Source organism: Mixophyes fleayi, chromosome 1 (assembly GCF_038048845.1).
Source record: "Mixophyes fleayi isolate aMixFle1 chromosome 1, aMixFle1.hap1, whole genome shotgun sequence".
In the NCBI taxonomy this organism is placed as follows: Eukaryota; Metazoa; Chordata; class Amphibia; order Anura; family Limnodynastidae; genus Mixophyes; species Mixophyes fleayi.
In genome coordinates, this window is record NC_134402.1 from 321,629,005 (window position 1) to 321,647,248 (window position 18,244).

General features: G+C 45.8%; 1 protein-coding gene across 2 annotated transcripts in view; it reads left to right on the forward strand.

The window, feature by feature from the left end:
* MED13L (mediator complex subunit 13L) overlaps positions 1–18,244 on the forward strand; it is a 144,342-nt gene that overhangs the window by 104,983 nt on the left and 21,115 nt on the right. For both annotated transcript variants that reach the window (XM_075213842.1, XM_075213848.1), the window contains 2 exons: positions 10,422–10,610; positions 10,861–11,084. In XM_075213842.1, coding sequence (XP_075069943.1) covers positions 10,422–10,610; positions 10,861–11,084 — 413 coding nt within the window. The remainder of the gene's footprint in view (positions 1–10,421; positions 10,611–10,860; positions 11,085–18,244) is intronic.

Below are 18,244 nucleotides of genomic sequence, written 5' to 3' on the forward strand. Positions count from 1 at the left end.
TTGGTGTGCCCTTCTTTTCCTCCCATTGACCTATGAAAGAAAAAGGCATAGTAATCCTACGCTGTTGACAACATCCATATTTCACAGTTGCCTGCAGGATGTTGCAATTACTGAACTTTCCTGAACATCTGTACGGACAAGGTAGTATTAAGAGTTAACCCTGCTTTCCTGCCTAAAATAGTTTCCACCTACCATATCAATTAGGAAATTATACTTCCATTTCTGTTTCCAGAATCAGCTAATGGCAAGGAGATAAAGCTACATACACTGGATCTAGTCAGATCATCCTCTGTCTTTGTCTAGAATGAAAAAACAAAGGCACAGACCAGCACTTTGTAATCACAACAGGACGTTGTCAAAGACATGACCTATCCAAGAAGACTCTTACAAAATGAATTAGATCATTGTATAGGCATACACGTGGAACGGACATAAGGTGCCAGAACTCTTAAAGCTCTATCCACGAGAGCAGTGGTAGCTTGGGTGCATAGGGCTCAGACATCAATGGTGGATTTCTGCAAAGCCACAAGGTGGTCATCTAGTCGCACCAAGCATGATCTGCTGCATTTTAAGTCGCTGGATGCTCAGTCTTTTACAAATAAAGTAATGCTTTATAAGTGTTTGTTTTTTGAGCCCACCCTTTTGACACCCACTACTCGGGCACATCCCATTGTATAGGCTGCCACTGAGGATGAAAGAGGAAACAATCAAATTATATTTACCGTTAATTCCTTTTCCTCAAAATACTCCATAGCCGCCTAATATTCCCTGCCTTGTTATCTTTTTATGTTTTTTAGGGTCTGCTTGAGAAGTTTCTCAAAGTTGCTATTGAGTCACAGGAGCTGCACTATAGATACCATCCTGGGTCATTTTGTTTGTCCTGTCATTACTCAAGCTAGAAGGGAGTTAACCTGTTGTGTAGGATGCGATGGAGTATTTCAAGGAGAAGAAATTAATATAATTTGCTTATTTCTTCTGGAACCTCTTTCTTCGTCTGGCAGGCTACCAAAAAGTACTGCGGCTACACCTCGGAAAGTGATAATGCGATTTTACTGCTCAATTCGAGCCATTCTGTATCTGATCTATGTATCTATTGTGGACAGACATCTGAAGCCCCCTCCCTCTGTTTTCCATGTGGGTAGTAAATCACCTGGATTTACTGCTATTGGTTCTCTTCCCATTACTAATAAACTGGAATCAGGACCTCTGCCTTCAAATGAACAAACATGCAGATGCGGTGGACTATCTCTTTGTATCTCTTTTACCACAAAACTCACCTTTAAATGTGTTTGTAGGACTATAGAGCATTTGTCAGCATCTGCCAGTTCCCTGTGGGCTCCAGAGTCAAGACTTTATAACTGTTTCTATCTGCACTGGAAGCTGTTATCCTCTACCCTTCAGATCTTGCCACAACCCCAGGTGTCCACCAACAATTGATTTCAGCTGCCTGGACTTAAGGTTTCAGCTGTGTAAACCATTGTCACATGAGAACTCCAAATCAAATTACTCTACTCCTAGAACAAGAACTACTGAAATTTACCATAGATTATCACCATCTCACGCTCCACTCTCTGACTTGCTGTGGTGGACTTGCCCATTGCACTTACAAGTTGAAGGATTTTGTCTTCCTCATACATAAACAGTGACATGACTGACACCATGACTGACTAGACTGGGAGGTGGGCAGACATCAACTGTCAAGGTCATTAGTCTCTCCTCTTGTCATATCTTCCCATCAATTCAATTGGAGGTAATGTATCTAGATATCAATCACAGGATTACCTCTGAGGCCGCTGGGTCTGAACACAGCCTGGTGAAAACAAACTATAGAAACCATTAAAAAGGAGTCCAAAAAACAAACAAACCACTCTATAGAAAGCTTTGAAGATCATGAAATGGGCAAATGTTAATGTCCACAACATCTCTGCAGATTTCGTTCCCAGAAGGAACCATAAACAAGCAGACCCTCAGCAGAAACATCTTGAATTCTGCAGATATGTCGAATGCTCCTGTATCCATCCCTCCACACATGCATCAGTTTAGATAATGTCCACGCTGAGACCAAAGCCCACCAACTGCTAATCAGGAAAGTACTTCAGGCTGTTCTTTCTCGGTAACTTGTTTTGGCTATTGGGTGATTGTTTTGATTTTGTCAGTTATTGACCTCTTTGGATGTCACCAGTCATCTGCACAGCAGTTTCAATAAAAAAGGTATTTTGTTTCACTTGCCATCAAATTTGTTTTCTTGGAGGCCCTTAATGTCGGGTAGTAGGAAACATATTTTACTTATAACTATAGCCTTCTTCCTTTCTGCTCTGAAACTACATGCCTCCAAATAAAGATTTTAATGGCAAGTGAAACACAATCTCTTTTTCTCTTTCATCCAGTCTGGGGGACACTGCTTACCATGGGGTTGTGGAGGGAGCTTGGGGAGTTGGCACCTAACTAGTTAACTTTTAGTGCTGCCGACAGACCCCTCCCCTCTACAATCCCCCTGCCTCTTCCTCTTCCTGTCAGTTTTTTTCAGTTGCCCATGGAGTTGGGCAGTGTTTTTAGTGCTTAGTGTAATTTTATTACTTTTATTTTATTGTTTTAATTTTTACTTCATTTTTTCCCAGTAGCAGGCTGGAGTGTGTTCTAATATAGAGGACACACTCACAGCACAGCAGCGCAGACGCTCCCCTGTCAGATGAGAGCCAACGGTTCTCACTGACAGGGACAGGAAAGGGTGTCTAAAATTGAGAGTGACAAGCGGTCTCACGGACCGCTGTCACTCCTGAGCCTCCCCTATAACCGGCGATGCCATTGCAGGCATAGAGTGCCGGTTATCGGATATGTCAGTTGACGGCGGCCATTTTGGATTTCGGGAAGGAGATCTATGAAGAAGGGGGCTATACCTGGATCCCCCCTCATGCATAGGAGGGGGCATCAGGTATTATACGCTGGAGGTCTCCATTACTCTGCTACAGAAAATTAATTTTTATTTTTTAATCGCTGCAGAAGCAGCACTACTGAAGGGGAGGAGTTAACACATAGAGCTCCCCCTCCTTCCTGAGAGAGAGATGGTCTGTCCCAGTCTTCTGGCGCCAAGGAGAAGCCCGAAAACAGATCTGAGGGAGCAGGCACCAGGATACTGCTGTTTGACTTCTCCCCTGTTTGGCCTATGACTAAGTATCTGATTTATTTAAACTCATATGCTGTATTGCTGTGTACAAGAGGGCTAGTAGGAGTTATATTATAGTTCTCCTACCTGCTTAAATATTATTTTGTGTTTAAAATATTACAAGTACAACTTTTTATCTAGATTAGTTGACTCTCTCTCTCTCTCTCTCCCCTCAGCTAAAAATGTATACATTTTAAGTCTGTGTGTTTGGTGTGCCTTCCTTTATTCAGACATGCCAGATAAGGGAAAGGGCCCTAAATCAATATTTTTTTTACGTGTTCTAAATGTCATGTAAAATTAACTTGTGGACAGAAGGACCCGTTGGCGCTCTGTTTGTGAAGCAGGGGTCCCCCCTGCGCAAACCCAACAGGTCTCAGCCCCTCCATCGGAGGAACCGGCCTGGGTGGCCTCCCTGACACAGTCGGTTTCCTCCTTAGCACAGATTGTTTCTCAATCCAATCAATTATGGTCTACTGGGGCAACTTCGGTGTCTAATAATCCAAATACACTATTGGGCCTCCCTGCTTCCAGTGGAACGTCTATACCAGGACCTTGTTCATTACAGACGGACCAAGCCCCTGTTCCCACAGAGCAGCCATGGTCCGCAGCTTTTATAAGGTTTGGATAAACTGAACCAGTTACTCGAATCCCCAAATATTCTGCCTGCTAGAAGGAAGCGGCCTAGATCTGATAATACCCTTATGGTCCTTTCAGACTCTGAGGCGTTTTTCAGAGGAAGAGGGGGATATTAATTCTGATCCTGACCAGGTTCTACTGTTGGGACAGGAAGAAAGCTCTAAAAGCCAATTTATTAATGATTTGGTTTTAACAGTAAGACAAGCGTTGGATCTCCCAGAACCGGAAGATCCGATTCCCAGAGACAGAAATCTTTTTAAGAAAGCCAAAAGAAGGGCTAGCCGTTTTTCCCCTTCAGTAGAACTTAGAGATATCGCAGAAGGAGCCTGGAAACAGCCGGAGAAAAGGTTCTCTGTTCCCAAAGGTTCTCTTCCCTGTATCCATTGCAGGAAGAGGATGTGGTTCGCTGGGAGAGCATTCAAAAAGTGGATATTCCTATAGCTCGATTGGCCAAGCACGCTTTACTCCCAGCCCCAGGTTCTGCATCCCTACAGGATGTCAATCACCGCAGAGTGGAATCCCAGCTAAAATCTATATTTGCGGCTGCGGGTTCTTCCTCTAGGCCCACATTTGCGTCAGCTTGGGTTGCTAGAGCCATGGAAGCATGGGCAGACCAGCTGGCAGAGGCATTACAGGACTCTAATTTACTTCTCCTGGCTTTGCATTTGAAGGAGGCATCGGGGTACCTGTATAAGGCGGCCCAGTATACAGCGGCTGTATCCTCTTCTATTCAGGCTGCATCTATCTCAGCAAGAAGAAATTATGGCTGAAATCATGGGAAGGAGATGCGGAATCAAAAAAGTTAGTGGAAACCATTCCTTTTTCAGTGGCAGGTTTGTTCGGCCCGGAATTGGATACCCTGATCTCTCAGGCAACCGGGGGCAAAAGCACTTCCTTGCCAGTATCCCTAGCAGGAGCCGGAACCCTTGGATCAGCTCTTTTTCGTCAGCATTTTCGGGGGACCTCCTTTCCTAAAGGACAGTCCTTTAGAGACAGCCCAATTCTCAAGGCTCCTCTGCCAGGGGGAGATCCTCGTTTGCAGCTAGGCGCTAAGCCTCCATGTCCCAGGAGAAGCCTGCGTCATGACGACCACTCTGTTCTGCAGGGGGCGACAGTGGGGGGGACGTTTGTCTTTGTTTCAGGAACAGTGGGCAGCGTCCTCCCAAGATTCTTGGATTCAGGGTATTATATCAGAGGGGTACAGGATAGACCTGTTGGGCCCCGCTCCACATCGTTTTTTCCAAACTCCGCTACCCCGAGATCCATCAAGAAGGCAGGCTATACAGGATTGGGTCGCCTCTCTTCTATTTCAAAAAGTTATCTGCAGGGTTCCAAATTACCAGAAAGGGCAGAGGTTTTATTCAAACCTGTTTCTGGTCAAGAAGCCGGACGGCTCCTTTCGCCCCATCCTAAATTTAAAGGGCCTCAATGTGCACTTATAGGTAGACAAATTTCGTATGGAATCCCTTTGGTCGGTGATAAACGACTTAGAGAAGGATCAGTTTATGGCGTCCATAGACATAAAGGACGCATACCTCCATATTCCCATATGGATTCACCATCAGTCTCTTCTAAGATTCTCGGTGGGATCCTTCCACTATCAGTTTCGGGCCCTCCCCTTCCGCCTCTCAACAGCGCCGAGGGTTTTCACGAAGGTCATGTCAGTTATGGCAGCATGTCTTCACCTTCAGGGAGTTCAGGTCGTGCCTTATTTGGACGATCTGTTCATCAAATCCTCCTCAGTAGATTGCTTACGTCATCACTTGTCCCTCACCTTGGTGGTCCTCGAGGGCCACGGATGGCTGATCAATTTAAAGAAATCCCAGATGGTTCCGTGTCAACGCATGGTTTTCCTAGGCCTCATCATGGACACCAGCCAGCAAAAGGTTTTCCTGCCTGTCGAGAAGGTTGCTTCAATTCAGAGCATAACAACTCAGGTCTTGTCTTCCCCCAGCCCCTCAATGCACTTGTGCATGCTGCTGCTGGGAAAGATGGTGGCCTCCTTCGAGACCATCCCCTTTGGTCGAGCCCATTCTCGTTGTTTCCAGTGGGATGTGTTGACAAAATGGTCAGGATCCCACCTTCGCTTAGATCTACAGAGGATCTCTCTATCCCCGAGGACGAGACAATCACTCCAGTGGTGGCTGATTCGGGATCTCATGACTGTGAGCAGGTCCTTCGCTCCATGGTCATGGATCATAGCAACGACAGACGCCAGCCTGAAAGGTTGGGGGCGGTGATCCTACATCTCCGGCTCCAGGGCTTTTGGTTGGTTCAGGAGTCGACCCTTCAATAAACGTTCTGGAATTAAAGGCTATTCTTTTAGCCCTTCGGGGGGGGGGGGGGGGCGCCGGCGCGCCCCAGTCCCTCCTCCAAGACCACCCTGTCAGTCCAACAATGCCATGGTTGTGGCATATGTCAACAGACAGGGAGGAACCAGGAGTGTAGCTGCAATGAAGATTGCAACTCAAATCTTGATTTGGGCAGAACTATATGTTCCAGCAATATCGGCAGTATTCATTCCAGGAATAAGAAATTGGAAGGCTGACTACTTGAGTCGAAATCAGATTATGCCAGGAGAGTGGTCACTCCATCCAGAAGTGTTCCAGTCTCTGGCTCGGAGGTGGGGTCTTCCGGATATAGATCTCATGGCCTCCAGACACAACAGAAAGGTTCACACATTTCGCGCAAGGGCAAGGGACCCCTTAGCGGTGGCAGTGGACATAATGACGATATCATGGGACTTCAGGTTGGGATACCTGTTCCCTCCGATTCCCATGCTTCCTCGTGTGCTCAGACGAGTAAGACAAGGAGGTCTGCCAGTAATTCTGATAGCTCCCTCATGGCCGCGCCGAGTCTGGTACGCGGACATACTCTCTATGGCAGAAGGACCGGGGTTTCGTCGTCCATCTCGAGTTGACCTCCTTCTGCAGGGTCCCTTCCGTTACCAGAATTACCTCAGATCAGTTAACGGCATGGCTGTTGAAGCCAGCCTCTGGAGGGCTAGAGGTTGTTTCCTCCAGTGTGGTGAACACTATGATGCGAGCCAGAAAGCCAGTCTCAGCTCGCATCTATCACCGGATTTGGAAAACCTATATCAGATGGTGTGAAAATAGGACATGTCACATGTCCCCTTTTCGTCTCCCTAGTTTATTGGCTTTTCTTCAGATGGCCTGGAAGCAGGGCTTCGTTTAGGTTCCCTAAAAGTTCAGGTATCGGCACTTTTAAGTCTTTTTCCACCTGAAATTAGCGGATTTGCCAGATATTAGGACTTTCCTCCAGGGAGTCTTGCATATTCAGCCTCCCTATGTTCCGCCTACAGCACCGTGGGATCTCAATCTGGTGCTGGATATGCTTAAAGGGCCTCCCTTTGAGCCTTTACTTGTGGCAGATTTGAAATGGTTGACCTGGAAGGTCTTCTTTCTTTTGGCTATTGCATCTGCACGTATTCTTTCAGAATTAGGAGCTCTGTCTTGTCGGAAACCATATCTGGTTTTCCACGAGGACAGCGGTGTTAAGAACCCTCCCTCCTCTCGTTCTTAAAGTAGTTTCGGTTTTCCATCTGAACCAAGAAATTGTAGTTCCGGTCTTCTCATCTACTTCCCATTCGGATCAACAGTCTATGGAAAAGTTAGATGTGGTTAGAGCTCTCCGCATTTATGTCAAAAGAACTTCTCAGATTAGACGTACTGATTCTCTGTTTGTTCTTTATGATGCTAATAAGAGAGGCTGGCCAGCCTCAAAACAGTCCATTGCAAGATGGATTACGGCTACTATTAGGCAAGCTTACATAAGGCTAACCGTCCGGTGCCAGAGAGACCTGGTCCTCTGTCTACACCTTTACAAAATTTTACCAGTTTAATTTATTTGCATCCGTGGATGCAAATTTCGCTCGTAATGCTTTGCGAGCGGGATTTTCAGAGTAGTCCCACCCTTAGGGGGCTGCTTTAGAACGTCCCCATGGTTAGCCGTGTCCCCCAGACTGGATCAAAGAGAAAAGAGGATTTATGTACTTACTTTAAATCCGTTTCTCTGATTCCGTCTGGGGGACACTGTGATCCCTCCCTTCTGCTTTTCTTCTGTGTGCTCTTGTTTGACTGCCCTTTTTTCTCCTTGAGCTTTTTAATTAACTGACAGGAAGAGGAAGAGGCAGGAGGATTGTAGAGGGGAGGGGTCTGTCGGCACCACTAAAAGTTAACTAGTTAAGTGCCAACTCCCCAAGCTCCCTCCACAACCCCATGGTAAGCAGTGTCCCCCAGACGGAATCAGAGAAACGGATTTAACGTAAGTACATAAATCCTCTTTTCTGTTGAGCATGTAACACGCTATAGCGATGATCTCAAGTGTGGGCACTCCTGGCCAAACTGCATGTTTGTTTGAAGTTCCCAACACCACTGCAAAGTACAAACCTAGGCATGGACTTTTAATACACATTTTAATGAACAATTACTATTTATTTGCAAAGATTCTGGCTTATCTTGGTATTGATTTGCACACTTTTGATTTGATTTCTGTGATTAAGTCTTTGGAAAGCGGCCCTTCTGATGACTTATGCAGGTATGTGTTTTGTGAAATCAATGCTAAATCGACCATACAATCACGCAACCTCTGTAGTCAAACAGCAGTAGAATGGTTCGTACTGAAGAGCACAGTGATTATCAATATGGTTATAAAATTTCTGCCCTACTAAAGCTGTCCCAGTCAACAATAGGTGCTGTTACTGTGTAGTGGACACTTCTAGGAGCAGCAGCTCCGCCACAAAGCAGTAAGCTTACAGAATGGGACAGCTGCGTGCTGTATCGTGTAAAAATTGTCTGTACTGTTGCAGCACTCATTACCGAGCTCCAAACTCTCTCTGCAACGGCAGAACAATAGCTGTCTGACGGGAGCTTCATGGTTTGGGTTCCTATGGGTGAGCAGCCACATACAAGCCTCACAATGCGCAATGCCAAGCATCAACAGAAGTGGTATAAAGCATACTGTCAATGAACTATTCAGCAGTGGAAAAACATTCTCTGGAGTGACAATTCATGCTTCACCATTTTGCAATCTGAAGAATATGGATTTGGTGGATGCCAAATGCGTGCTGTCCACTGTAAAGTTTGGTGGAGGAGGAATAATGGTCTGGGGCTGTTTTTCATTGTTTAGCCTAGGACCCTTAGTTCCCGTGAAGGGAAATCTTAATACTTCTTCATTCATGTGCATATTATACTCATCATTAAGAGTTAAAGGGGAACTGTTGAAGACAAAGCAAGAGAGGAAAAAAAATCATCATCAAAAAAAAATATACATATTACACATTATATACACACACACACACTCGCATTTGTAGCTCCCGAGCCTAGGTGCTGGAACTCCATAGATGTCTAAATAAATATACTTAGGAGGCACCCACAGGGCTTTACTAAATTTTAAGGCTTTATGTCGTAAAAAAAAAAAAAGAGGTTGACGTTTCTTACATCCTACAATGGGGGGAATTCCATTCTGCCGCGAGTAACGCTGCGCTAAATCTAATACCATTATTTTGGTCATTTTGACCCTGATTTCTGCTCGTGGCACCCTGAGCTGTGAGCAAAAACCAGTTTTAAAGATTACCATATTAATGGTAAAAATTGCCTATTACAGTAATAGTGCTCAGCCCAGGTTACTTTCGACAGTAACATGGCCAATTGAATTCCCCCCCCCAATAAATATTGTAGCCGGTTTAGGGAAACAGATGCCAACTCCAGGGGTTGGTAGTGTACAGCAGCCGAAAAATCGCACAAGTCCAAAGTTTGGTACAACTGGCCTCAGTCAATTTTATTAAGCAAGAAAAATAAAGAAAAACTTTAAAATCAACACAGATTGTCTGTGCGGCACTAACTAAACACAAGTCGTTTCTGACTGTCAAACTATGAAAGACGTTCCAGCACGTATAGATTACTCACAACAAATGTCAGCCTTTCTCTAATAGAGACTCTGCAGTACCTTCCACTAGGAAGGAGAGTGTCAGACTGATCACACTGACATGTTTTTATACACACCTTACAGGTGCAACCACTATCCAGCCTGCTGTTAGACTAGAAGATCAAAAGACCTAAAATGGGGCCTAGTGGAATGTGCCTGCCCTCACTCACCATCCATAACCCCATGAACTCTGGTTTTTATCAAAGGCCAAAAGCCCTTAGCAAGCAGTTTAAATACATACAAACATGTTCCTAGGGTCTTTAAAACATGTATGCCAGAAAATAGGAACAAATGTACCTGGCCCAAAACAGTATTCCAGTGTCTGTGTGTGTCTATATGTGTGTGTGTGTGTGTGTGTGTGTATATATATATATATATATATATATATATATATATATATATATGTATATGTATATGTATATGTATGTATATGTGTGTGTGTGTATATTAGATATATAATTTTTTATTTTATTCTATTTTGATTTATTTTTTTGTTCATTCGTTCATGATCTTATTTGTTTCAATCAGGTAAATTAAAATATGCAGTTTTGCAAGTTGCAGTGCATCTTGTACATATGTAGCAGCTTACATATTGTATAGTACAACTATTATTGGTATGTTTCTGTCTTCTTTGTCTATGGTTGGGGTTGCTGACTTAATGTATACCTTCTTGCAGGTGATCCCGTGTCGGTATCTACTGCAGACGGTGAATAATGAAACAGTCTCCTATATCCAGCACTTGAAATCTATAGCTTTCTCTGTTTACTGCCAGTGCCAACGGCCAGTAGCTTCACAAATACCTATCAAACCGCTCACTGGCTTTGGTCCAGCAGCTGCTCTTAATGTGATTCTGAGGAGCCCAGAAGTAAGTTAGATATAAACGGCAAAATGTACTATTCTATTTTTGTAGTGTAGTAATTTTTCAAATGGGTAAATGTCATAGATGACGTGGGCTGTGATAGACTATTAGAAATCTAGTAAGTGGTGTGCACAGTAGATTTCAGTGACATCATCCTTGAGGTAGCTTCCTGCTATAGTCAATTGTGTTTTATGCTCAAATTATTGAGTGAATGCTGCAGAAACTAACCTATTTTCTTTTCTTTTTCTGTTTACAGTATTCCAATCGCGGACAGATATACTCCCCACCATTTCTGCTAGCCCCCACTAAAGACAAGCAGACAGAGCTTGGAGAAACTTTTGGTGAGGCAGGGCAGAAGTACAATGTGATGTTTGTGGGATATTGTCTATCTCATGACCAGCGCTGGTTACTGGCTTGCTGCACTGACATACAGGGAGAACTATTGGAGACTTGTGTAGTGAACATCCATGTGCCTAACAGGTGAGAAAAAAGCTCAGTGCCTGCCATGGTAATAAGTGTGACATTATGTCTGCTTTAATAGTATGTTTATAAACATCCTATCTGTAGTATGGTGCCTACGGACAAGCACATTTCAAGGTCTAAGCTGCAGGGCTCTATTTTTCCATTCAAGCCAAAATCAGCTTGAGAGGGTTGGTAGTCGGTCTCAGGCAGCAGTCTCCCTGTTGCCGCTTCTGAAGCCCTCAGGGCTCCGGCATGAAGCAGAGCATCTCCTGGATTTATTTGCTTGACTAATCAGGAGTTGCACCTGATGAGGTGCTGGTAAAAGGCTGCAAAGCATCTCATTCATTTTCTCACAGTCTGGAGAGCAGGTGGATGCTTGCTAAGAGAAACTACAATTTATAGCCAGTGAGTACTGTGGTTTTGAAGGTGTGTGTGGGACACTAGGTCCTACACTTCAGCGAGGGATATCATGTGTGTGGAGTTGATACTTGACGGGCAACGTCATTTTGTTTGTGTTTTGTTTTACTGCTGGTGAATAAAGACTAGCTGTAGCTAGTCAAACCAAAACAATTGACTGGTGCGATATCCTTGGCTGGTCTGTCTGAAGTGCAGCCATTTACTCCAGAAGACAGTAGCCCCAATACGATTAGCTCACAGCACATTTCTAAAAATATTTCTCCTGCATCCATTAGGGGAAACTGGGTAAATTGGGGTAGAGTGTAGGGTAGCCTATTGTGCAAGCACTTTAAGAATCTTAATAGGTGTCCAATTCTCTCCTGTTAGACCTACGGGTAGAGTATAGTGCCCCATTGTGGCAGGGTGTGTTTTAGGGCTTCATGGCAGCTGTGTCAGTACTGCAGTGCACAGCACAGATGGCTGTGTACTGCTAGGAGTGGGGGATCTGAGGTACTGAGAGGTTCTTAGGAAGCAGATCTGTGCTCCGGGGAAGGTCCTCTCTTTTAGAGGGGGGCAGCCATAAAGGGGCTGGGTCAGTTGTGGGCTAAAACTGCAGTGTAACCACCTGCTAGGCACTAGATCGGTGGAGGGGGCTGTCTGCAGAAACCAAGAACAGCATCCGTGGAGCTTCAGCACCCCCCTTCTCTGTCCTTCCATCTGTAAGGTATCTGGTGTGTGCAGTTGGTTTTCTGAGTGGTTAGTCCCTCAGATTTGTTGCACTCTATTGCAGGTTCTCTTTCACTTTCTTGATTATGTGCTGCTTCTGTCTTTTTGGTTTGTCTCTTTCTCCTGTGTTTATTATGTATCATGTCAGATAGGGGGAGTTTTCTCGGGACTAATGCTAGAGTGACTTCTATGACGAAGTTTTCCAGTGCCGGATACAACAGAATATTGCCTTCTGAAAAGTCAGAAACATTTACTTTTACGCTACGCCATCTTGCTCGTGTGAGCGCAGAGGAGGATGGTTGTGTCCCAGCCATGGATGAGTCAGATTCTGACTGTTTTTCCCAGGAGCAGGGAGAAGTGCTTGTTGGGTGAGACATGTTAGACTCCTTTTGGGTAGGAATTCCCCTCTGACCATCAGGGGCAGACGAATTGATTTGGGCTGTGTGCCAGGTGGTAGACATTCCAGAGGAGGCAGTCCCTGTGGCTGCAAGAGCCTTCACTGTTTGAAGGTTGAAATGCTTTTTTAATTTTTCATCCAATCTCAGGGACACTGCTACCATGGGGTTGTCTGAGGGGAGCGTGGTGTTGACACTATACTAATTAACTTGTTTAATGTAACATGCTGACAGATCCCTCCCCTCTGCAACCCCCTGTAGTTCCTCAGTGTAGTTTAAGCTGGGTATTCAATTGATGGTGGGATCGCCAAAAATCCCACGCTCGAAAAATATTACTGTTAATACGGTAATCCTGCGCGTAAATACCGTTAATACGGTAATTTACTCGCTGGATTTCAGCTCGCGGCTCAGGGAGCCGCGAGCTGAAATCCAGCGAGATATTACCGTATTAACGGTAATATCTTTCTAGCGCAGGATTTTCGGCGATCCTGCTGTCAATTGAATACCCCCCTGTGTGTCCAAGAAGTTGGGCTTACTTTTCTTAGCTGAAAAATATTCCTTCTCATTTTCTTTCTTTTTTTCTAATTAACCTGTAGGTTAGTAGCAGTATTGTCAGACACCAATGAGCTATGTCTCTGGCGCAGTCTGTGGCGACTCCGGCCATCAGCTGCTAGGCCATCTGGCAGAGACTCCAGCACTGACTGCAGCTTCTACTTATACCTTGGTAGTGGTTGCATTCCCTGCAGAGGTACTGCAACCTACGGTAACTGAGAACACAGACTTAGGACTGGCTTGGTCAACCTTCTTAGTCAAGAGACATAAACAGGTTAAACTGGTTCTTGGACTCTGTCCAAACACAAGCGACATAGGGATAACCGTCATCTTCTTTCGGACTCCCCCTCCCTCTGCATCTGAAAGAGGCTTCAGGTTACCTGTATGAGGCTGCTCAAAATGTAGCCTCAGTGTCCTCTGTAGTGTCTGCTTCGGCTGTGGCAGCTAGAAGAAAACTTTGGAAGCCGGTGTTGAATCCAAAAGATCCCTGGAGCCCCTTCCTTATTCGGGCTCTTGATTTTTGGCCCCGAATTAGACGACATCATTTGTCAGGCAACAGGTGGTAAAGGTACATTCCTTCCGGTCATTGTGTCTAAATCACGTGTACTGATGTTCAGCTCCTTTCGCCAGCTCTTTCAGGAGGGAATCTTCCACCAGGGGTCAGGCAAGCAGAGGCACACCTTTTGGATCCAGAGGCCATTCCCACGCAGGAAGGTCTTTATTTTCCACCAGACTTCCCGCACCCAACCTTCCAGACAAACTGTCAGCCTGACTCACACCTAGCTCTTTCCTCACGGCCGCGGGTTTAGGTGGACGTCTGTGGTTGTTTAAGGAGCAGTGTATTGCATTCTCTCCAGGTCATTGGATTTAAGGGGCTACATGATAGATCTCTATGGTTGAGCCCGTTGTCGATTCTTCACCACCTCCTTACCCCCTTGAGTCCACAAGAATAAAAGCTGTGTTACACTGTGTCGCTTCTCTTCTTTCTGCAGGGGTCATCTGCCCGTTCCTAGCAAGCCAGAGATGTCATGGATTCTTCTCAAACCTAATCTTGGTTCCAAGCCAAATGGCTTCTTCCGACCCATTTTAAACTTAAAGACTCTAAACCTGCACCTAAGAATGGACAGATTTTGCATGGAGTCTCTTCACTTGGCGATCAATGGGCTGGAAGCGGAAGAATTCTTGCCGTTCGTAGATATCCGAGACGCCTGCCTTCACGTCCCCATATGGGAGGGACATCAACCCCTGCTGTGCTTCACGTGGGAGCTTCTTATTATCAGTTTCAGGATGCTCCCATTTGTCCTTACCATGGCGCCTAGAGTATTTACAAAAGTCATGGCTGTCATGGCCACTCGTCTACGTTTCATGGAGATGAGAATAGTGCCCTACCTGGATGACCTTCTCATCAAGTCCACTTCGGATCAGCTTCTGCGAACACCTAGCCCTCACCATGAGGATTCTGGTGCTTCATGGCTGGATTATAAACCTGTAGAAATCCCAGTTAATCCCTTGCCAGCAGATTATTTTCTTGGGTCTTATCATGGACACCTGGAAGAAGAAGATTTTCCTTCCAGAGGATAAGGCTCAGTCCTTGCAGGACATTGTAGGCTGGGTTCTCTCCCTCCATGCTTCTTTGCATGAGTCTCCCCTTTGATTGGACACCAAACCAAACGGGTTATCTCCCGAGGCACGGTTGTCCATTCAGTGGTGGATGGTCCAAGACCACCTGGGCATAGGTAGGTCCCTTGCTTCATGATCCTGTACCATTTTCACCACGGTCTCCAGCCTGCTAGGCTGTGGTGCTGTGGTTCTTAATTTTTGCCTTCAGGGCCTGTGGACAGAACGTGAGGCCTCCCTTCCGATAAACATTTTGGTATTTGAAGGCCATGTTGATGGCCCTTCGAGGGGCTCAGGCCCTTTTTCAGGGCTTCTCGTTACGTCTACAATCCGACAATGCCACATGTCAATAAGCAATGCAAGTTACTACTCAAATCTTGGCACGGTCGGAACTATTTGTTCTCGTACTTTCGGCAGTATTCTTCCCAGTCGTGCAAAACTGGGAGGCAGGCTACCTAAGTCGCTACGCGGTGATGCCATGGGAGTGTTCACTCCATTCGGAAGTCTTTCAGATGCTGCTCCGGAGGTGGGTTTCCCCGGACCTCATCTTATGGCGTCAAAGCACAACAGGCAGGCTCCCAAGTTTTGCTCAAGTGCAAGGAACTGTGCCTGGCGGTTGACGTCATAATGCGCTGGGAATTTCATTTGGGTTATCTCTTTCCTCCCATTACAGTTCTTACCCGCATCCTACGGTGGGTCAAGCAAGGAGGGCTTCCAGTAATTCTGTCGGCGCCAAATTGGCCAGTCTGGTCTGGTACGTAGACATTCTTTTCATGAGTTGGGTTTCGTCTACTCCTTCGTGACGACCTCCTCCTCCAAGGGGCCCTTTTCGTCATCAGGACCTACCAACAGCCATGCCATTAAAGTCAGCATCTGGCGCTCCAAGGTGTTCTCCTCCAGGGTTGTGAACACCCTGTTGCTGGCTAGGAATCCCGTTTCAATTCACATCTTGTTTGGAGGCTAGACTCCGTCTGGCTTCCTTAAAGGTTCAGGTCCCATCCCTCTCAGTCTGGTTTGGAAGGTGACATTTTTGCTGGCCATTGCTTCGGCTCGTAGAATGTCAGAGCTCAGCAGACTTTTCTTCAGAGAACCATACCTTATTTTCCACGACAATAGGGTGGTACTCCGTACCGTACCCACCTTCCAACTAAAGGTAGTTTCGGGATTTCACATTAATCAGGAAATTGTTCCAGTATTCCAGGAGGCCTCTACTCCTCAGTACCTAACCCTTTGGAGTACTTGGACATAGGGCACTACGCGTTTATGTTCAACGAACCTTCCGCATTCGCCTCACAGATTCTTTTTGTTCTGTTTGATCCACATAAACATGCTTGCCAGCTACCAAGCTAACTATTGCAAGATGGCTCACTTCTACCATCAAGTATGCTTATATCCGTGCGAACCGGCCTGTGCTCAGTAGCATTGCCGCCCGTCCCACACATTCAGTGGGGTCTTTTTGGGCAGAGTGTAATGGGGCTTCTGCAGGTCAGCTCTGCCCGACAGCCACCTGGTCCTTGGTCCACACCTTTACCAAATACTGCTAATTCAACGTTTTCGTGTCTCTGGGCACAAGCTTTTGCCGTAATATTTTTCGTGCCGGGCTGTTGGAGCGGTCCGTCTCAAGGGACTACTTTTTGTATTTCCACATGGTAGTAGTGTCCCTCAGATTGAATGAAAGAGAAGAGGAGTTTTAGACTCCCAATAAATCTGTTTCTGTGATTTCATCTTGGGGCACTGCGTTCCCTCCCTTCTACTGTTTGGTCTTTTGATTGTTTGACTCCCTTTCCTTAGGGCTTTATAATTACACCGAGGAGCTACAGGGGAGTGCAGATGGGAGGGGTTTGTCAGCATTTTACAACTAATAAGTTAACTAGTTAAGTGCCTACTCCATGCTCTTCTTATACAACCCCATGATAGCCGTGTCCCCCAGGTGGAATCGGAGAAACTGATTTATCATGGGTTTCTTGGGGGAGTTGTTGGGTGAGCTCGTCGCCGGACGGAAGTTCCAGGTGCCCGCCGACTAGAGTCTTGTTACCCTCTTCCCCGAACTGTTTAGTTGCTCGGTTGTCGTAGACATCTATCATCCCCATTCGCAAATGCAGTCACGCTTAAAAATTGTGCAGGAATGTTGAGGGTGCGATAAACCCTTACCTGGATGATCTTCTCAAGGTGGAGTCATCGTCGGTGCTTCTGTCCCATATCCAGGTGACGGCGCAGACTCTGGAGTCACATTGTTGGATTCTCAATTTCCCAATGGATGGCCTTTTTGGTTCTGCTCTTTGTCATTCGCAAACAGGGTGTTTTTGCCACCAGACAAGATTCAGGCCGTACATAAAATGGTAAGGTCTCTCTTGCCTGTCAGACAGACGTATGTGCACTTCTGCACAAAGGTTCTGGAAAAGATGGGATCAATTTTCAAAGCGTTCCAGTTGGCTCAATTTCATGCAAGGAAATGTCAGTTGAAATGGAATAGACCTTACCTAAACCTTTCCAGTCAAGTGTTTCTTCTTTTCCCGTGGGTTCGATTTTTGCTCCATTGGTGGTGGCAGAATGGCAATCTCTGTAGGGCTTGCACATTTTTGATCTTGGAGTTGGACAACGCCACGGCTTGGGCCACCATGGCGGTTTTCATCTGAGGGGTGGAAAATTGTTAGGACAGCTTTCTAAGCAGAATCTTCACCTTGGAGAATGGTCTCCTCTTCTGGTGTTATTTAGCGAGTTAGTGGACAGGTGTGGTGACTCGGACATTGACATGATGGCGTCTCTGTTGAACCATTAGGTTGTGCTCTACTGTTCCAGAGATGCTCGGGCAGTCTTGATACACGCAATGTCCGTTCCTTTGGCTGTTTCACCAGGTTTATATGTTTCCTCTGGTACCCATGCTTCTGAGTGTCTTGAAGGTGAAGAGAGCAAAGGTGTGTTCCGGTCATTTTGGTGGTACCAAATTGACCTCGGCGGGCAAGGTTCACTGATATTCTCTCCATGGCAGTGGGTCAATTCTAGCATCTGCCGCTCTAGCCAGACCTACTAAGGATTATTATTTTTTTCATCTCGGTTTAGAGCATGGTTGTCCAACCCGCAGGCAGCATGCGGCCCAGCATGCCTGTAAATGTGGACCAGCAGGAGTTTTGGTTGTGGCAAGGGGGCAGCGCTGAAAAAAAAAATCCTGCAAAAAAAAGAAAATACTTACCTTGCGGTCACGTCAGCTGGCGCTCCGGCTCCCTCCCTGGTCTCCTCCTCCGTGTGGCGCTCACAGTGAATGTCGGGGGTAACATCATCACACCCGACATCCATTGCGTAGCGCAGCACAGAGGAGTCACCCGCGTGAACGATCAGCAGCAGTGAAAGATTATCCAGTATCTTGTTGTTACTCTGAATTTGGACTTTCTGCACCTTGCAATTATGAACTAGCTGTGTTCTCTGTATGTATCGAACATAAATATTAAGAGATAATTGTATTTTTAATATTTTAAACCATTTTAAATGTGCAGT